General features: G+C 36.9%; 1 protein-coding gene across 1 annotated transcript in view; it reads right to left on the reverse strand.

The window, feature by feature from the left end:
• Window positions 1-7,625, reverse strand: part of IRAK1BP1 (interleukin 1 receptor associated kinase 1 binding protein 1) — a 31,030-nt gene extending 23,405 nt beyond the window's left edge. The window contains exon 1 of the mRNA XM_053664905.1: window positions 7,221-7,625. Within this exon, the coding sequence (XP_053520880.1) occupies window positions 7,221-7,535 (315 nt within the window). The 5' untranslated portion in view covers window positions 7,536-7,625. The remainder of the gene's footprint in view (window positions 1-7,220) is intronic.
• Window positions 7,626-18,994: the final 11,369 nt, after the last annotated feature.

Here is an 18,994-nt window from a genome sequence, read left to right on the forward strand (position 1 = left end):
ACTACTGATCTTTTTACTGTTTCCATAGTTTGCTTTTTCCATAATGTCATATAGTTGAAACAATACACTATACAGCTTTTTCAGACTGACCTCTTTTTTCAATAATATCTATTCAAGTTTCCTCCATGTCTTTTCATAGCTTGATAGCTCATTTCCTTTTAGTGCTGAATAAACATTCCATTGTCCGGAGGTAGAGCAGTTCACTAACCTATTCACTATCTGAAAGATATCTTGGTTGCTACCAAGTTTTGGCAACTGGATTATTTTTTCATTTTCTTAATGTTTTTTGCAAAGCAAAAGTTTTTAATTTAGATACAACCCAATTTATCTTTTTGTATGTGTTTTTCATGAATTGTGCTTTTGGTAATATATCTAAAAAACTCATCTTCAAACCAATGATACATAGATTTTCTCCTTTATGTTTTACACTTAGGTCTATGATCCATTTTGAACATATTTTTGTAAAAGGTGTGAGGTGTGTGTCAAAGTTTGCTTTTGCACATGGACATTCAATTGTTATAGCACCCTTTGCTGAAAAGATTCCTTTCTCTATTGAATTGCTTTTATACCCTAGTGTTTTCCTTTCTGAAAAAAAAATCTTAAAGAGTTTTTATTTGGTTTACTCCAGTGATTCTTAAAGGGGGTGTCTACAATTAGAACTACATATATAGGAAGACAGTTACCTTCCTTATGAATGTAGTCATATATTTGATAAATTTATGATTCCAAATAATATTATAGGGAATGGAGAAATAAAAATCACAGACTGAGAAATTCTAAGTAGAATGTAAATATTTCCAACAGGGGACAGACAAAACCCAAGCAAAGTTTCTAACAGAAATTAACTGCAACCACAAAAATGATTAACATTCTATCCCTGCTTGATTGCATTCCTTTATAGAAAGCAACTCTAACCTAATCTAACCTGATTTTAATCTTCTGGGTTTCCTATGAAAAAAATGAATAGTCACTTGCCAAATTGCCCCTACTTTGCTGATCCTTAGAATCATTCAGTACAAGTCCAAATCTGTAATAGGTCCCACTCTACTCCCCTTTCTGAAACACTCCTAAGATCCTCTGTGATGCATTCTTCTTTGCTGCATGATGCTAAATATACCTAAATTTGTTTCACTATATAGCTATATCTGTGGCAGTGTTTACCTGGTGAGCTCCCACATAAAGTATGAGATTTTTTGCCTGTTTCTCTATAGGGCAGTGGTTCTCGATCAGAGAGGGCTATTTTGTTCTTCCCCAAGATATTTGCTCATGTCTGGAGACATAGTTGATCATCACAAGGGGGAGTAGATTACTGTGATGTAGTAAGTTGACAGGGTCAACAAATGTTTCTGTCTACCAGAAACTGAGGAGGTTCCTGAAGAGTGAGAATTTCAGTTGTAAAACTGGGACAGTCCTGGGTATATTGACAGAATGGTCACTTTATGGGTAGGGGCCAGGAATGTAACTAAATATTCTACAATGCACAAAACAGCCCCTTATGACAAAGAATGATCTAGTCCAAGGTATGGAAATCTGCCATACTGAGTACAAACTAAAAAATATTTAAATATACCAGTCTACTCCATTTAGTTTTCCCAATTAGGCTACTGGGAAGCTATTTTATATCTACCCAGGGCAGGGTTTTAAAAGGCAAAATGGTCAATTTAAGAAAAACTAACTCCACAGAGACAGAAGGAAAGCAACATTCTCAATAATCTTAAAAAGTGTTATTGCAGGAATAAACTTAAAAAATGTAAACATAAAATTATACAACTTTAGAGAAAATTTTTTTGAATAAATGGACTGGGATCCAATACTATAAAATCAGCAGTTCTCCTAAAATTAATAGATAAACAATGCAAAATATGAACAGAAATTTTATTTGGACTGTAGAATTTCTCAGTGTCTAAATTTTCTGACTATACTCCCATGGTGTCAGTTAACATGTCCCTTGCAGACAGGAAACCTTTTCAGTATAGGAGTAATGAGGGAAGAACTTGCCCTATACATATTTTACAAAGATGTAATAATTTAACAATGTGGTACTAACACAGGAACATAAGAAGCAAAATAAGTAGTACTATTCTGAAACTGATCCAATAATGTCTGCAGATTGCAAATATATCAGTAACATATCAAAACAATAAGCGTAACAAGAAATATGTAATCCTAACATCACACATTTTGCTACCCCTACTCTCTCTGAACAGCTACTATGTGCTTCAAGGTAAGCCATCTAGGTCTAAAGCATTCAGGATTATCACATCTACCTTGCCAAAAGATTAGGTTAAAAATTGGGTAGAAGTTCAAATCTAAACTAATTAGTATATGGCATTTCTCTATCTACAAAGGTAAGTTTAGGTTGTCCATTAAGAGTGAACTATATGCATCCCCACCATCCCCTCCCTGGGGATGGCTGAGGTGGGGGGGAGTGGTGGGGAGTAAATGCAGACAACTGTACTTGAACAACAATAAAATAATTTTTTAAAAAGAGGGAACTATAGAAATTATTTTTAGTTGGTTGCTGGAAACAAAAATTACTGTCTTTCTCTTTATGGTATAGTAATATATAAGGCGTATTATGCAGAAAGTTGCAGGTAACCAGCCAAGAGAAATGTGTCAAAATAGAATCTTGACCATTGTATACCTGAAGCCCAAATTATAACTTATATATAAGATTATGTAAAGCAATAATTTTTATTTTTAAAGGCAGTTTGAGTTAGCTTTTTGCACACACAGTAAGGGAAACATAGACTTCAATAAATGATTTCAGTATAGCAAGAAATCAGTAAATGATTTCTCCCACTTAGGAGAAAACAAACCCTTTTTCCTTATAGCATAATAAACTCCAAACACAGGAAATATATGATGTACTATAAGGGGTCCCTAAAGATTCCGGGAAATATTAGTTAATGGTTATATAGCTTTAGGCTTGAGAAGGACCCAATAAGCATTATATTTAATGCAGAAAACATGGAAATGATGAATAAGTTTGACTAAATAAGTCTTTAACATTTTGAATGTTCCATACTCTAAACAAAGTTATATGGCAAATATGATATTGGGAAAAATTTTGTAATATATGAGAGACACAGTTATTGACACTCTTAATTTTTAAAGTTCTCATCAATTAATAAAGACAATAGAAGAATGGGGAAATATTATGAACTAGCAATTTACATGAAAAAAGTTTAACATCAAATGTTAAAAAACAATAAAACAAGAAAGAAAAGTAACATTCCTTTGACTACTGGATTTACAAAGTTAAGAAATATGATGCCAAAGATATTTATCTAGTGAAGATGTAAGCTTATCTTCCTAAAGTGTAATTTTTTTTGTAGGTCTTAAAAGTTTGCATAAGCCAGTAATTAATGTCCAAAGAACATGTATAACTACATAGCAACAAGAATATTCATCCTGTCACCATTTTTAGTAATGAGAAACTAAAGTTAACTCATGATATTTTCAATCTGTTTCTACTAACTCCCTGTTTTAATTTACGTGTAGCCAGAAACAGATTCTTGAGACAAGAATTTGAGTACAAAGAGTGATTTTTTAAGATAATCTCAAGAATATCATAGGGGAGTGAGAAATGAAACAGAGAATGAAAGAAAGCCATTCAAGGGTATATTGTCAAATGGTTATCACTGTGGGCAACAGGAACTTATTTATGCAGATAAACTCTGGGGACACAGGTAGAACACATGTCTCAGGGTTATCCTGCCCAAGGGGTGAGAAATCTGTGGTCTCCTTTTATCACTCTCCTTAGCTATTACTTGAAAGCACCTGGAACTGGAAAAGAGATTGTTAATTCTCTGGCACTACTGGGTGGCCCCTCTTGTAAGCACAGCAGATTCCTGCAGCCTGGAAAAGCTGGCAAAAAATTCAAAAGTTTTGGCAGATGGAAGTTGGACCTGCATGCACAAAAAAGTAAAGTAGTAAGGGATACAAGTGTGAACTATCAATAGCATCTGCTACATCCCTGCCCTCACCCATCCACTGCCAAGACATTAAAGCAGCAATATATTCTAGTGGTTAGGAGCATGGGCTTTGTGGTCAAAGTTCTTGACAGGAGTCTAAACTCTAGCACTTTCTCGCTGTGTGACCTTAATCACTGTGGTCCTAAGTGTTCTCATCTATAAAACACAGCAACTGAACTACCAGTCTCATATGGTGGGAGTATCACATGAGATAACATTTGTAAAAGGTCTAGCAATAGCAAGAAGCTTTTATTATTAATTATATCCCAACTCTGCAGTATTGAACACAAGGCCTTCCTTCGTGTTCTGTGTTCGGCTTTCTTCTTCAGTCTTATCTAGAGTCCCCTCCATTTTCTCTAAGTCCTCCTGTGTCCCAGCCATAGGGAACAGGGTCTAGAGCTCTGAACACATACACTTGCTGCACTCTAGTGTGAAATTGGAAAGCTTTCCCTTCAGCCACTGTTTAAGATTTGACACGAATCACTTCCATTGTGAAATCTTTCTGGAATTCCTAAGTAAAAGGAACATTACTTCCTTTTTTTTAACTGTACTATATGGTATCATACATAGTCTCATCACAACAACCTACTATAGATGACTATATTCCTATCATGGGGCTCCTTCAGCGCAATACAAAATTTCTACTCATTTACATGTTTATCCAAAAACATACAGTTATGAGTGGGAAAACATTAGAACTTACAGCCTATCACAGGAACATACAAACCATAAAATAAAATAATTCCATATTACACTAAATGCTATTTAAAAGTAAACAGTGATAGGGAATGCCTGATAAATGCTTGATGATTGAATCAGTAAATACTGCTTAGAACTTGAAAACATTTTGCTATAAACACTAAAAAATGAATGTTATGACTTTTCATTGACACTACATGTGATCATAAATCTATATATAATCTGTAATATAGATGAATCAATTGTTTATTTAGTGCTTGCTTTTTTATTAATTCAGAAACTATGGTATTTTCTAAGAATACACTGTAATATATATGAAGCAAAACCTATGAATGCAAAAGCAAACGAGACAAAATAGTGTCTTCTATAGAGAAGTTTTAGAATGGGGGGAGTGACAAGTAAAGGAATAAATAGAATACAGAATAAATTTTATTACAAGTGGGGAATGGAGTGTGGCATGACAAGGCCATGTATAACTACGTAGCAAGTGTTACACAGGAAAGGAATGCCAAGGTGGTGAACTTGGGCTAGTTCTTAGAGAAAAAAGAATGGGAGTCAGCCAGTCAACCAGGTGAGAGAGATCACAGGAAATGTGAAGTGTTAGGTCCATCTATAAAGCAAAGGAGTTTGTAATAACTGAAGCTTTTCAAACAGGGTAGTGATGTTTATAAACCTAAGGTTCCAAAGTTTAAAGCAAATAAAGAGCCTTGGCTGGTGTGGCTCAGTGGATTGAGTGCCAGCCTGCAAACCAAAGGTAGCTGGTTAGATTCCCAGTCAGGGCACATGCCCAGGTTGTGAGCCAGGTCCCCGTTGGGGATATGCAAGAAGCAACAGAAAGATGATTCTCTTCCTCCCTTCCCCTCTCTCTAGAAATGAATGAATCTTAAAAAAAAAAAGAATATAAGACTTTGTGAAGACCTATTATAATTCATCATGCAAAGTAATATAAATTATTTTTGCATTACCTATTGAACAAATTATATCATGCCTTCCTCCATTAGCAGGGGTACTGAGAGATTACTGACCTTTGTATGTCTTGCCTTGAACACTAAATCTTAACGTAATCTTAACTGTCACCTGGACATAGTAGTTTATTGAGTTTCACATATGAGAAGTAACAGTCATGTGAGAGTAGTATACATTTCATGTAAGTATCAAAAGAATTAGTAATATTGAAATAGGACAGCAGCACTGGAAGCAGTTTTTCTGAGGAAGTATTTTTCTACATATTAAACTCACTTTATTCCTATTATTTTAATTAGCATGAGTTCTTCTAAACTGTCAAATCATTTAGAGACATCTTTTTCAAATGATTTTTAAATAATTCTGTTTGTAAATGCAGCACAAATATATTTTCTCCTTAAAGACTTGATTTTCGGGGGTGTGCCATTTCTAACAATAAACTGGAAGAACTTTTATAAACTCAGTGTTACCCTGAATAAATCACAACTTTGGCCTTTAGAATCCTATTCTGTAAAATGAAAAGAACTGAGATAGTCCGCCCATTCTATGGTTTCTGATTTTCTTTCATTCTAATTATCTGGAGCCTGGCATAGTTAGAAGCAACCTATATTTAAAGTTCAGAGCATTACTTATTACTTAATCTCTTTAAATCTGGAAAATGAGGATATTAAAGTCTGCCTAATAGGCCTATTGTATGGATGAATTAAGGCTGTTTCATTTTGTTTGTTCTTTTCTTAGAAGTAGGCTTAAAGTTAGATTTATATACTGATTTGTTTCATGGACATATTTGGTAATTAAAGGCATTTAATATATGTGGCATCCACAATATAATGGCTTTAATTTTACTAAACTTAAACTAAAAAATTTGGAGAAAAATGTTAAGTCCTTAATTTCTCCCCTCCCCCATCACTGTTTGCAAAAATTTCTGAAAAACCATTCCAATGGGAAGCTTTACGTGGCTGGGAGGCCTTGCTTCTCATCTGCCAGCTGGTGAGAAGCTACAGCTCTACCGTGTAGCAGCATCGCAACAAAAAGAGATTAATGTATTTACATCTAGCAGCGTGTCCAACCTTTTGGCGTCTCTGGGTCACACTGGAAGAGGAAGAGTTCTCTTGGGCCACACATTAAATACATTGAGACACGTGATAAAAAAATATCATAGTGTTTTAAGTAAATTTACAATTTTGTGTTGCACTGCATTCACAGCCATCCTGACTGCCATGCGGCCTTCGGGCTGCAGACTGGACACCCCTATTAAGGTTTCAAGTTTAACAGTAACTATTTCAAGGCTAAAAGCAAAAATGTTATAGTAAATACTGCCATATAAAACCCTACTCAATTTCTATTATCTTATTTTACATGTCACTGTGGCCAATAATTATTTTCATCTAGAAGGATGGGCCAAGAATTCATTCTGCCGGGTCTTTGTACCATGTATTACCGTTGAGACAAAAGTGTCTCGGGTGCCCCACACCCTCCACACCTGCTCCAGAAGCCCTGGGCGGGAATCCCGGCCCGCCCCCCACCCCCAGCTCATCTTTTGCCATCCGGCTCCAGGCACCTCTCGCGCAGAGCTCTCACCTGCAGACCCTGCTGCTGGAGGCTCTGTGTGATGTAGTCCAAGCGGCGGCAAACGCTTTTCTTGGCCTCGGCCGCCGTCTCCTTGGTGCTGCTCACTAGCACCACTACCTGCGCTCGGTCGGGGACCACAGACACCTCCGCGGTGCCGCTTACGTGCACCTCGCGGGTCGAAGTCTGGCCCTGTGCTAAGGAGAGGGGACGGCTCAGGCCCGGCAGCGTTTCTCCGCCCGAGACCAGATTGTTCTCCTGGCCTCGGTCAGCCCAGGGAACCAGTTCCACGAACACCCGAGACGAAGAGGCCTTTTGCAACGACATCCTGATGGCAGCTGAGTTACCATAGTAACTCAGAGCTGACGGCGGCCGTAGGGGTCAAAGCGCTCTAGGGCTGTCTCGCGGCGCAAAGGATGCTGGGGTGGGTGTGGAGGTCCCGGAACTTCTAGAGAGCGGGAGGTACAGTCTGTGGTGGAGGGTTTGGCACACAAATCTTTTTTACACGGTGTTGGTTGAACGGGTCGTTATACTTTTTAACATGTTCACCTTACGTCCGTCAAAAACTTAGTAAGCTTTCTTCGTGGCCGCCCTCTCAATGAGCCCCGCCTTTCCACGCCCAGCGTCCTCCTCCGCCCCTAGCCGTGCGCACCTCGGTTTCCTGAGAGGTCAGGTCGGGCAGAACGGGATTGCATTTATACCCGCAGTATTTTCTTCGACGCAGTTCTGTAATCTTTTTCAGCCCTGTATTCTTTGACTATGCCATTCCTTTTGCGCACAGCTTAAGTCGTAATAAAGCCGTAGTTCGCACGAGATTTTTGTTGGGATGAACGACTTTTTGCCAATTTGATTTTTGGGAGTTTACTCGAATTTCACTTTCATCTGCTCATACGCCACGGTGGTAATACATTTCACATTTGCAATGTGGTAATGAAGTGCTTGCAAATGGACATCTGCGAGAAACCGACAGCTGACAGTAATAGTAGCTAAAGCTTTGGCAGGATTTTCGATTTTTTTGTAAAGTCCCTGGAATTTTTCTGGCCTTGAGTATGTACTGGAGAGTTTTTAATGGTATCAAAGTACGTTCAACGTGAGCATTGCTTTAGATCTTGTCAATTCCCTTTTTGGGGAGAACAACACAACCTTTAAACCACTGACCCACATCAGATAGGTTTTCTTCTACCTCCATGGATGTGAAAATATACAACTTGTCCCATGAGGGGGAAAAAATAATTTTGAGTAACTAATTTTTGAGAAAAGGACTACTGGTCTCTCCAAAGGAGCCTAAAAAAGCCAACTGTTGATCTTCAAGTACTTTCTTCTCCATCATTTTTCTTTTCTAGTAAGAATTTAACTAAATTAGATGATACTCTCTCCCTTTCTCATTGGCTTATCACTGGTTTAAAGTAATTTTCTCTATATTTATTTTGCTGTATTTCATTACCTAAAAACAGTTATATGATAGTATTTTTATTTAAAACATTAAAAATTTTTCTCCATACTTTTAATAGTTTGAGGTAATCAAAATAATGATTCTTGAATTTGATGGAAAATTCATTTTTCCTAATGATAAATGTAGAACAATCTCCAAAGTAAACTATTGAGTGAATGAATGTCACAAGTACAAAGCAGCAGGAGTTTTAGGTGCATATTAGTATTTAGGAAATGATAAAAGATTTCAAATAAATGGGAAAATTAATAAATGGTATAGGGATAATTGGTTAGCTACATGAAAAAAATTGCTCTATTTTGCATCACATACTGAAAATAAAATTCAGAGGAGATATAATTGGAATAAAATATAGGTGTATATAAATAGACTTGTAATTCTGTAAATGGAAAGGATTTTCTAAGCACAGTTTAAAATGCTGCAACCATTAGGAAAGGTATGAAAATTTTGACCACTGAAAAAAAATTTTGGTATACAAAAACAAAAAGGTGAGAAGACAAGTACATTGGGAAAATTTGTAAATTAAATAGCCATACCTCACTACTACTTGTTTTCAGAACTCATCAAACTCCATATATGTCATTTTGACAAGAAAAAAGTGGTTCAGTACTTGGTGCTTGCTTGGGGACGTGTCTCACTTGCTAGAACTTGTGGGAGTCACTAGCCACTCCTCAAGAGAAAATGCTTCATCTTTGGGTATTTGTTGATTTTGGCACTTACCGCAAGTTCCAGAATGAATTAACCATGAGTACTGAGATACCAGTGAATTTATTTCATACAAAAGACTAATAGCCTAATTTTCAGAGAACTGTTAACAGAAAAAAAAAATAGGTGATGAAGACAAACTCTATTAGCTAAGGCTGCCATGACAGAGTACCACAGACTAGATGGCTTATCAGAAATTTATTTGCTCACAGTTCCGGAGTCTAGAAATCTAAGATCAAGGTGTTGATAGGTTTGGTGTCTTCTGGTGCCTTTTTCTGGATTTTTAGAAAATCTCAGTGTGTCTTCACATGGCCTTTCCTATATATGCAAGCATTGATAATGTTTCTTCTTTTAATAAGACCACCAGTTTCACTGGATCAAAACTCCACCCTTACGACCTCATTTAACTTTAATTTCCTCTTGAAAGGCCCCATCTCTGAGTATAGCCGCATTGGGGTTTAGCAATTCAACATACGAACTTGGGGGCTGGAGGACACAATTCAGTCCATAATACAAACCACTTAAGCAGAACTACTAATGGTCTAAACATGGGAAAAAAGTTTATCCCCACCAGTAGTTAAAGAATGCAGATTTAACTATAATGAAATATCCTTTTTCTGAATTATCCCACAAGAAATGCAGTGAAAATGGAGATATAATTAGATAAAAGTAATTTTGAAAAAAGAGCGGAATCGTTTTTGGTGACATTATATAGTGAATAAAAGGTCAAGATAAGACATAGCTGACTTTGAGGTTTTCAGTCTGGCTAACAGGGAGAATGAATGGGGATGATAGAGTATATATATGTATTTGTGCAGTTCACAGTGACCCTAGTTCTCTGTCAAAGGCAAGGCTGATCCTCTAGCAACCATTTTGAGTAAGATGACTATTTTGCACAATTCGATTGGACCCAGAATAGGCACCTGATTCAAGTTGGGCCAATTACAGGTTTTGTTTTTAATATGGAAATCCATATTTACACCAAATTTAAAAAATTCAGTTTCTTAGATATCACAACATGGCATGCATTCATATATACACATAAAACCTTGGGAGATACAGATTGTCAGTTTTTCACAAACCATTTCTAGTGGAGAAGAAGAAAATGTCAGTGTATAGAGAAAAGGAAGGATGATGCGAGAGACAGGATATCATACATTCAGAGAGGAACAGAGAAGAGATAGAGGAAGAGTCAGAGGTAATTCCAGTCTCTGTTTCTGGAATTTTCCTTAGGCCTGCTTTCACTCTTGCCCTGTAGTGCTAAAAAAATATTTGTATCCTTATCATAAAATCTGTCCCCCTTTTTTGCACTCAGTTTTATATTAAAGTAATGACTCAGTTTTATATTAAAATTAAGAATATTAACTGAAAATAATATATAATAGAGAAGGAGAATTCAAACCTCTTGTATAGCTTTCAGCCTAAGGAATTTATAGAGCTCCTCACAAAGTGGATCATTAGGTGCACAACTCAGAGCTTCACCCTTTAAGAAAATTTTGCTCTTCATGGTCATTCAAGGACACTGGGATCTGATGCTGTCATGCAGCTGCCTTCCATTTCTTTTTATTTTTTAAAGATTTTATTTATTTATTTTTAGAGAGAGGGGAAGGGGGAAAGAGAGGGAGAGTAACATCAATGTGTGCTTGCCTCTCGTGTACCCCCAACTGGGGACCTGGGCTGCAACCCAGGCATATGCCCTGACTGGGAATTGAACCAGTAACCCTTTGGTTTGCAGGCTGGGACTCAATCCACTGAGCCAAACCAGCCAGGTCATGTCTTCCATTTCTAACTGTAACTTGCTTATCCAGCCAACACATTCATAAACCTATCCATAAAAAGCTCAGAGTTTTTCCTCTTCCTTTAGCTGATATACAAGAACCCCCATATAACCATTGGTGAGAGCTGACAATGGTGTTCTAGTGTAACGTTGCTGGGTGCCATGGGACTCTGGCTAACCTGTTCATCCAGCTTGCTTATATGTCCTCTGATCTTGCTCATGCTTGGTGTCCCAGATGTAGTATTTTCACCTTTTGATGGGTTTCTGTTGAGCTGTCTTCCTGGACCCACTGAGCTGGCTTGGAGTGTCTGACAGGACCCATGTGATCATGGGCAATTCCGAATATCTCACAGAAAATTTAGAGAAGAATGGAGCAATATATTTCAAATGCTGAGTGAAAAAAATAATGTAGAGGTAGGTATTAAACTGAATCTGAAGAATGATGGGAAAATGGAGATATTTTCAGACATACAAAGACTTAAGGGAGTGTGCCATCTATAGACTCTCACGAAAATATTATCATGCCCTGGCTGGTGTGGCTCAGTTGGTTGGGCATTGTCTACAAAGCAAAAGGTCTCTGGTTTGATTCCTGGGCATATGCCAGGGTTATAGATTTGATCCCTGTTGGGGCATTTGTGGAAAGCAACCAGTTGATGTTTCTCTCTCACATTGATGTTTCTTTCCCTCTCTTTCTCCCTTACTTCCCTACTCTTTAGAATGAAAATTAAACCAAAATTTTTTCCCTACTCTCTAGAATGAAAATTAAAACAAACACTATTTTTTCAATAGTGTTTGCCTCTGTAATACTAATAAGAACAAAGGAAAGGCATGGTATAGGAGAAATAACAGTAATCACAGAAATTGGTAACAAGGCCAGAAATTTAATTACTTATGAAAATGATTTCTTTTTTTAAATATATGTGATTCATTATGCCATTACAGTTGTCCTATTTCCCTCCCCTTCATTCCCCTCCAGCCTGCACACCCCCTCCCCCACCATTCCCCCCTTTAGTTTATGACCACGTGTCTCAAGTTCTTTAGATTCTATATTTCCCCTACTATTCTTACCCTCCCCCCTATCTATTTTCTACTTACCATCTATGCTACTTATTTTCTGTACCTTTCCCCCCCTTCTCCTTCTTCCACTCCCTTGTTGCTAACCCTCCATGTGATCTTCATTTCTATGGTTCTGCTCCTGATCTAGCTGTCCTCTTAGTTTGCTTTTGTTTTAGGTGTGGTTCTTAATAACTGTGAGTTTGCTGTCCTTTCACTGTTCCTCTTTTTTATCTTCTTTTTCTTAGATGAGTCCCTTTAACATTTCATATAATAAGGGCTTGGTGATGATGAGCTCCTTGAATTTGATCTTATCTGAGAAGCACTTTATCTGTCCTTCCATTCTAAATGAAAGCTTTGCTGGATAGAGCAATCTTGGATGTAGGTCTTTGGATTTCATGACTTGGAATACTTCTTTCCAGCCCCTTCTTGCCTGTCAGATCTCTTTTGAGCAATCAGCTGACAGTCTGATGGGCACTCCTTTGTAGGTGACTTTCCCCTTATCTCTTGCTGCTTCTAGGATTCTCTCTTTTGTTTTAATCTTGGCTAATATAATTATGATGTGCCTCGGTGTGTTCCTTCTTGGATCCAACTTCTTTGGGAGTCTCTGAGCTTCCTGGATTTCTTGGAAGTCTATTTCCTTTGCCAGATTGGGGAAGTTCTCCTTTATTATTTGTTCAAAAAAGTTTACCCCTTGTTGCTCTTCCTCTTCCCCTTCTGGTACCCCTATAATTGGGATGTTGGAATGTTTAAAGATGTCCTGGAGGTTCCTAAGGCTCTTCTCATTTTTTTTTTTTTTTGAATTCTTGTTTCTTCATTTTTTTCTTCCTTCTGGTCCACTCCCTTGATTTGAGTCCCAGTTTCCTTTCCATCACTATTGGTTTCCTGTGCATTTGCCTTCATTTCAATTAGTTTAGCCTTCATATGTTCCTCTAATTTGTGACTAAAATGAACCAGTTCTGTGAGCATCCTGATCATCAGTGTTTTGAACTGTGCACCTGATAGGTTGGCAATTTCTTGGTCACTTAGAGTTATGGGCTCCGGGGGTTTGAGTTCTTTTTGAGCCATGTTTTGGTCTGTTCAAGCATGCTATGTAGGAGGAGAGAAGCCTTAAGTGTTCATGAGGGTGGGGTGACCCAGTCGCTCGGTTGTGACGCCGTATGTGGGGGTGGGGTCAGAGAAGGAGCAAAAGCGGTCCCCTTTGCTGCTTCCTGCCCCTGGGGCCTGCGCAGTCTGCCTCACTGCTCGCTCCTCCGCTGGTTTATCTGTGCACAAAAGTGTAACCGACGTCAGCCAGCCACCTTGTGCCTTTACTGGGTACGTCTGTTGCTACCTTACACCTGGGATCCACCCACAGCTGCCTGTGCACCTGGGTCAGGGGATCTTTTTTGCCTGACCCGCTCTACTGCTGGCTCTGCCCCTCTTACCGGTCTGGCTGAATGGTTCGTTGTTGTCAGACTTCCATATAGTTCAATTTTCTGTGGTTTGGCTGAGTTTTTTGTTGCTAAAACTTTGTTGTTTTTAAATTTGGTTGTGCGAGAAGGCACAATGCTTCCACCTATGCCTGCATCTTGGCAGAAGTCTCTGAAAATGATTTCTTGTTTGTATGTGAGTGATTAAATTTAAAAAAACTAAAAAAAGCTCTAGATATTTATGACAAAGGAGAGGCATTCATTGCATTTGGCTAAAGAATTTTAAGGTCCTTGACTTACATAAAAAGAAGCTAGAGATACTGAATTGCTTTAGACTTTGTCATAATACTTTGTAATTATTTGCATATGGAAATATATATCAGTAAACAAATAAATCAGAGGCAGAAAAGACTCAAAGAGGTAGGAGAAAGATTTAAATAGCACAATGTTATAGAGCAAGTGGATATAAAATTTTTTGAGAAGGGAGAGGTGATTAATAATGCCAATTGCTACAAAAAGGTTAAAAATTTAAGGATGGAAATATGTTTATAAATATAATATTCTACCAAAAGATAGAAACAACACAAATGTTTATCAACTGAGGAAACAAAATGAGGCATATTCACATAGAATATCATTCAGCCATAAAACGACGTGAGGTACTGATACATGCTACAACTTGCAAAAACCATGAAAATTTATGTTAAGGAAAGAAGTTAGCCACAAAAGACCACATATGATATGAGACCATCCATGTGAAAGTCCAGAATAGGACAATTCATAAAGACAGAAAATAGATTAGTGGTTTCTTAAGGTGGTAGAGAAGGTAAGGGGATAGAGAGTGATAGCTAAAGGGTACAAGGTTTCTTTCAGGGCGATAAAAATATGCCGTGGTGATAGTTACTTTAATCTGTGGATATACTAAAAACTCTTGCACTGTATACTTTGGTAAACTGTAATTGTATTTGATATAGCTCAATCAAGGTGTTTCAAAAAAGAAAAAAAGATTATTAGTGACCTTTAAAGAATTGTTTCACTGGGAACTGGATGACAAAGGGTTAAAGGATGAGTGTGCTACTACAAAAAGTAGAAAAAGATAAGAATGTGTTAATATTATCTGAAATGAGGTTGTTGTTGTTGTTGTTGGAAAAAGTAATAGGTTTTAGGGTTTCCAGAAATGACAGTAGATAAGATCCTATCTTATCTCACAAATACCCTGGTTACTAGAAATAGCTATCTTGTGTTTTCTCATTATTTCCAGGTTTGTTTATTACTTTCTTACAGGTTACAGATGTTTATCTTCTGGTACCTTAAAAGATGTGGGTAGAACAGGATAGTTGGCATAGGGTGTGTTGTGTCTAAGGAGGGTTCTGCCAGACATATTTGCTTGTTTCCCCAGGGTACCTTACATGGAGTTCCAGAGTATACTGACTATATCTTCACCTTGAAAGTTACAAATTAATGCAGAAAAAGTACTGTCAAGTACCTGTCTACTCTCTGAGGCAAAATAAACAAGATTACCTCCCTACTATATCATCTTGGTGTTGGGCTGAGCTGCTCTACATTTTGCCTCTGGATTGGAAACCACCTGACTCTGTATATGTACTTGACTGACCTCTTGGACACTTCGATATTTCAAGTAAGCTTTTGATTTAAATCTTTTTTCACTTTACTAATTTTCTCCCCAGTCCATTTCATTATCCCTGGTTTCCTTTGATATTATCTGGCTTATTATTCTTAGCTTTCACATATTTGCCTGCATAATGTAACTACTTACTTATATTTTAATTGCTCAGGCAAAGAACTGGATGTTTCTTTTAATTAGTGAAGAAGTAATATTTTATAAATGAAGCTATTATAGTAATAGTAACAATTATTAGTTGTAATTATATCTTAACTGATTTACACTATTTGTATCCAAGAAATATTTGACAGCTCATTTGTAAATTTAAGCTGTAAAACTCTGATTTGGATAAAGACTGCTTCTTCTTGATATTAATTCCCTTTGAAAACAGTGGATTAGACATGACTTTAACAATAGGTATTTTGATCTTCAAAAATTATTTAATTTCAAATTCTAGTACTGTACAAGCTAATAGGACGTTGTAGATACCTCAATGAATTATAAAGGAAACCTTATTTAATTTGTTCGGTTTTCCAGAAGAAATGGTCATTTATACTATAACATTATGGTGAAGTTGTTATAGATAAGAATGGGCTACTTATATAAAATGTTTTTCCTCTAACAAATACTTATTAGGTATTTTTAAAAAATCATTGTAACATCTTGGTTGCATGATAATCATTAGAGATCTAACAGGGCACACAACGAGGTAGATGCTAAATAAATTATTAAAATTATCGGAGAAAAAGCTAATATCTAAAATTGTGATAAAGTAAAAGAGAAAATGCCATGGGAAAGAAAATATGGAATTTGGAAGCTAGAAGAAACATAGTCTTATGTTATAGATGAACAAACTAAAACAAACCAGAAAGTTTTTACAGTTATATGCTCCAGGTTATGGGGCAGAGACTGTCTAATGCTTTTTCCACTGTGCCATGCTGCCTCCTAGTGATCAATGATTATTTGACTATATACAGGCCTATTGCTGCTCACCTCTAGCCTCCTTTGGCTCCTGTAACTATTCTTGTTCTACTACTCCCTTCTCTCTGGTCACTTTTTACTGCAGGTTTCACTGACTTCTCCTTTCCTGTAACTGACTCAGTCCTCAGCCTCCTTCTTTTCTTTTTACATTTGCATTTACCTTAATTCATTCAGTTTTCAGTTCTACTGACTCAATTTTCTTATTTGTAAAAAGAGAGAACAAGAGTAGCTTCTTTTTAATTTTAAAAGCTCAATCAATGACAATATAAAATTATGGGTGTTATAAATGTCTTATCTTGTTATTTATTTTATGTTTTAATCCTCACCCAAGTGTATGTTCATTGATTTTTTAGGGACAGAAAGGGTGAGAGAGAGACAGTGAGAAACATCAATGAACAACAATCATTCGGTTACCTCCTATATGGGAATCAAACGCACAGCCTAGGTATGTGCCCTGACGGGGAATCTAACCTACAACTTTTTGGTGACACTGCAACCAACTGAACCTCCACACTATGGCATAAATGTCTTATTTTAAAAACCAGCATTGTCTGAGCAAAGACCTCAGCAAAGAAGATATACAGATGGTAAGTAAGCATATGAAAAGATGTTCAGCATCAGCTCTGGTGCAGTTGGTGAGAGCACCAAGGTTGCACATTTGATTTCCAGTCAGGGCACATGCAAGAAGCAACAAATGAATGCATAAATAAATAGAACAACAATTTGATGTCTCTCTTACTCTCTCCCTCCCCCTCTCTCTCTAAAAATCAAACTTTTTAAAATTTAAAATATGCATATACTTTGTTTTATTGTTTATGCTATTACAGTTGTCCCATTTTTTCCTCCCTTGCCTCCTCCCCACAGCCATCCCCCAACTCCCCACACTGTTGTCCATGTCCGTAGATTCTTCATGTATGTTCTTTGACTAATCCCTTCACCTTCTTTCAATCAGTCTCCACCTCCCCACTACCCTTTTATAGCTGTCAGCGTATTTATTATATGATTCCATGCCTCTGGTTCTATTTTGCTCATTAGTTTATTTTATTCATTAGAGTCCTCATATAAGCAAGATCATATGATATTTATCTTACATGGACTGACCTACTTAACTTAGCAAATTAGCCTGTATTTTCATCCATGCTGTTGTGAAGGGTAGGAGTCCTTCCTTTCTGCTGCGCAATATTCCATTGTGTAAATGCACCACAGTTTTTTGATCCACTCATTTTTGATGGGTAATTAGGCTATTTCCAGCACTTGGGCTATTATAAATAACACTGCTATGAACATAGGGGTGCACAGGTTCTTTTGAATTGGTGTTTTAGGATTCTTAAGGTAAAATCCCAGCAGTGGAATTGTCGGGTCAAAAGGCAGTTCCATATTTAGTGTTTTGACTAAATTCCATACTGTTTTTCACAGCAGTTATACCCGTCTGCATACCTACCAACAGTACACTAGGGTTCTCTCTCTTCCACATTCTCCATAGCACTTGTTTGTTGATTTGTTTACAATGGCCTTTCTGACTGATGTGAGGTAGTATCTCGTTGTAGTTTTAATTTGCATCTGTCTGATGGCTAGTGATGCTGAGCATCCTTTCATATGTCTCTGGGCCCTCTGTTTGTCCACCTTGGAGAAATAGAGTCTGTTCAGGTCCTTTGCCCATTTTTTAATTGGATTGTTTGACTTCTTGGTGTTGAGTTCTGTGAGTTCTTTGTATATTTTGGAGATGAAATCTTTGTCTGATATATATTTTTGTTGGCAAATATGTTCTCTCATATAGTCAATTCCCTTTTCATTTTGATGATGGTTTCTTTAGCCATGCAGAAGGTTTTTAATTTGATGTAGTACCATTTGTTTATTTTTTCCTTTATTTCCCTTGCCCTAGGAGATATATTGGCAAAAAATATTGCTATGTGGAATATCTGAAATGTTAGTGCCTATGTTTCCTGCTAGGATTTTTATGATATCAAGACATATTTAAATCTGTTACCCATTTTGAGTTTACTCTGGTGTATGGTATAAGTTGGTGGTCTAGTTTCATTTTTTTGCATGTACCAGTCCAGTTCTCCAAACACCATTTATTGAATAGGCTATTTTTATCTCATTATATGCTCATGCTCTCTTGTCAAATTGACCATAAGGATCTGGATTTTTTACTGGGCTGTCTATTCTGTTCCATTGAATTTTATTCCATCTCTGGAATAAATCTCACTTGAGCATGGTATAGGATCTTTTTAATGTATTGTTGGATCTACTTTGGTAGTATTTTGTTGAAGATTTTAGCATCTATGTTTATCAGAGATACTGGCCTATAATTTCTTTGTTGTGACTTTACCTGGTTATGGGATTAGGATAAATTGGCCTTGTAAAAAGGGTATGGGAGTCTTCCCTCTTCTTGAATTTTTGGGAATAGTTGAGAAGGGTAGGTGTTAGTTTTTCTTCGAATGTTTGGTAAACTTTGCTTGTGAAGCCATCTTGTCCATGGCTTTTTTGTGCTGGGAGTTTTTTTAAATTACTGCTTCCATTTTGATAGTTGTTATGGGTCTATTCAAGTTTTCTGTTTCTTCCTGATTCACATTTGGAAGATTGTTTCTAGAAATGTATCCATATTGCCCAGGTTGTCCTATTTCTTAACATATAGTTACTCATAATAATTTCTTTTTTATCATTTTAAAATTTTAATTGTTGTTCAAGTACAGTTTTCTGCCTTTTACCCTTATAGTAACTTCTTATAATCCTTTGTATTTTTGTAGTATCAGTTGTTACTTCTCCTCTTTCATTTATAAT

This window comes from Artibeus jamaicensis, unplaced genomic scaffold, assembly GCF_021234435.1.
Source record: "Artibeus jamaicensis isolate MK-2021 breed Jamaican fruit bat unplaced genomic scaffold, CSHL_Jam_final contig_387, whole genome shotgun sequence".
Taxonomy (NCBI): Eukaryota; Metazoa; Chordata; class Mammalia; order Chiroptera; family Phyllostomidae; genus Artibeus; species Artibeus jamaicensis.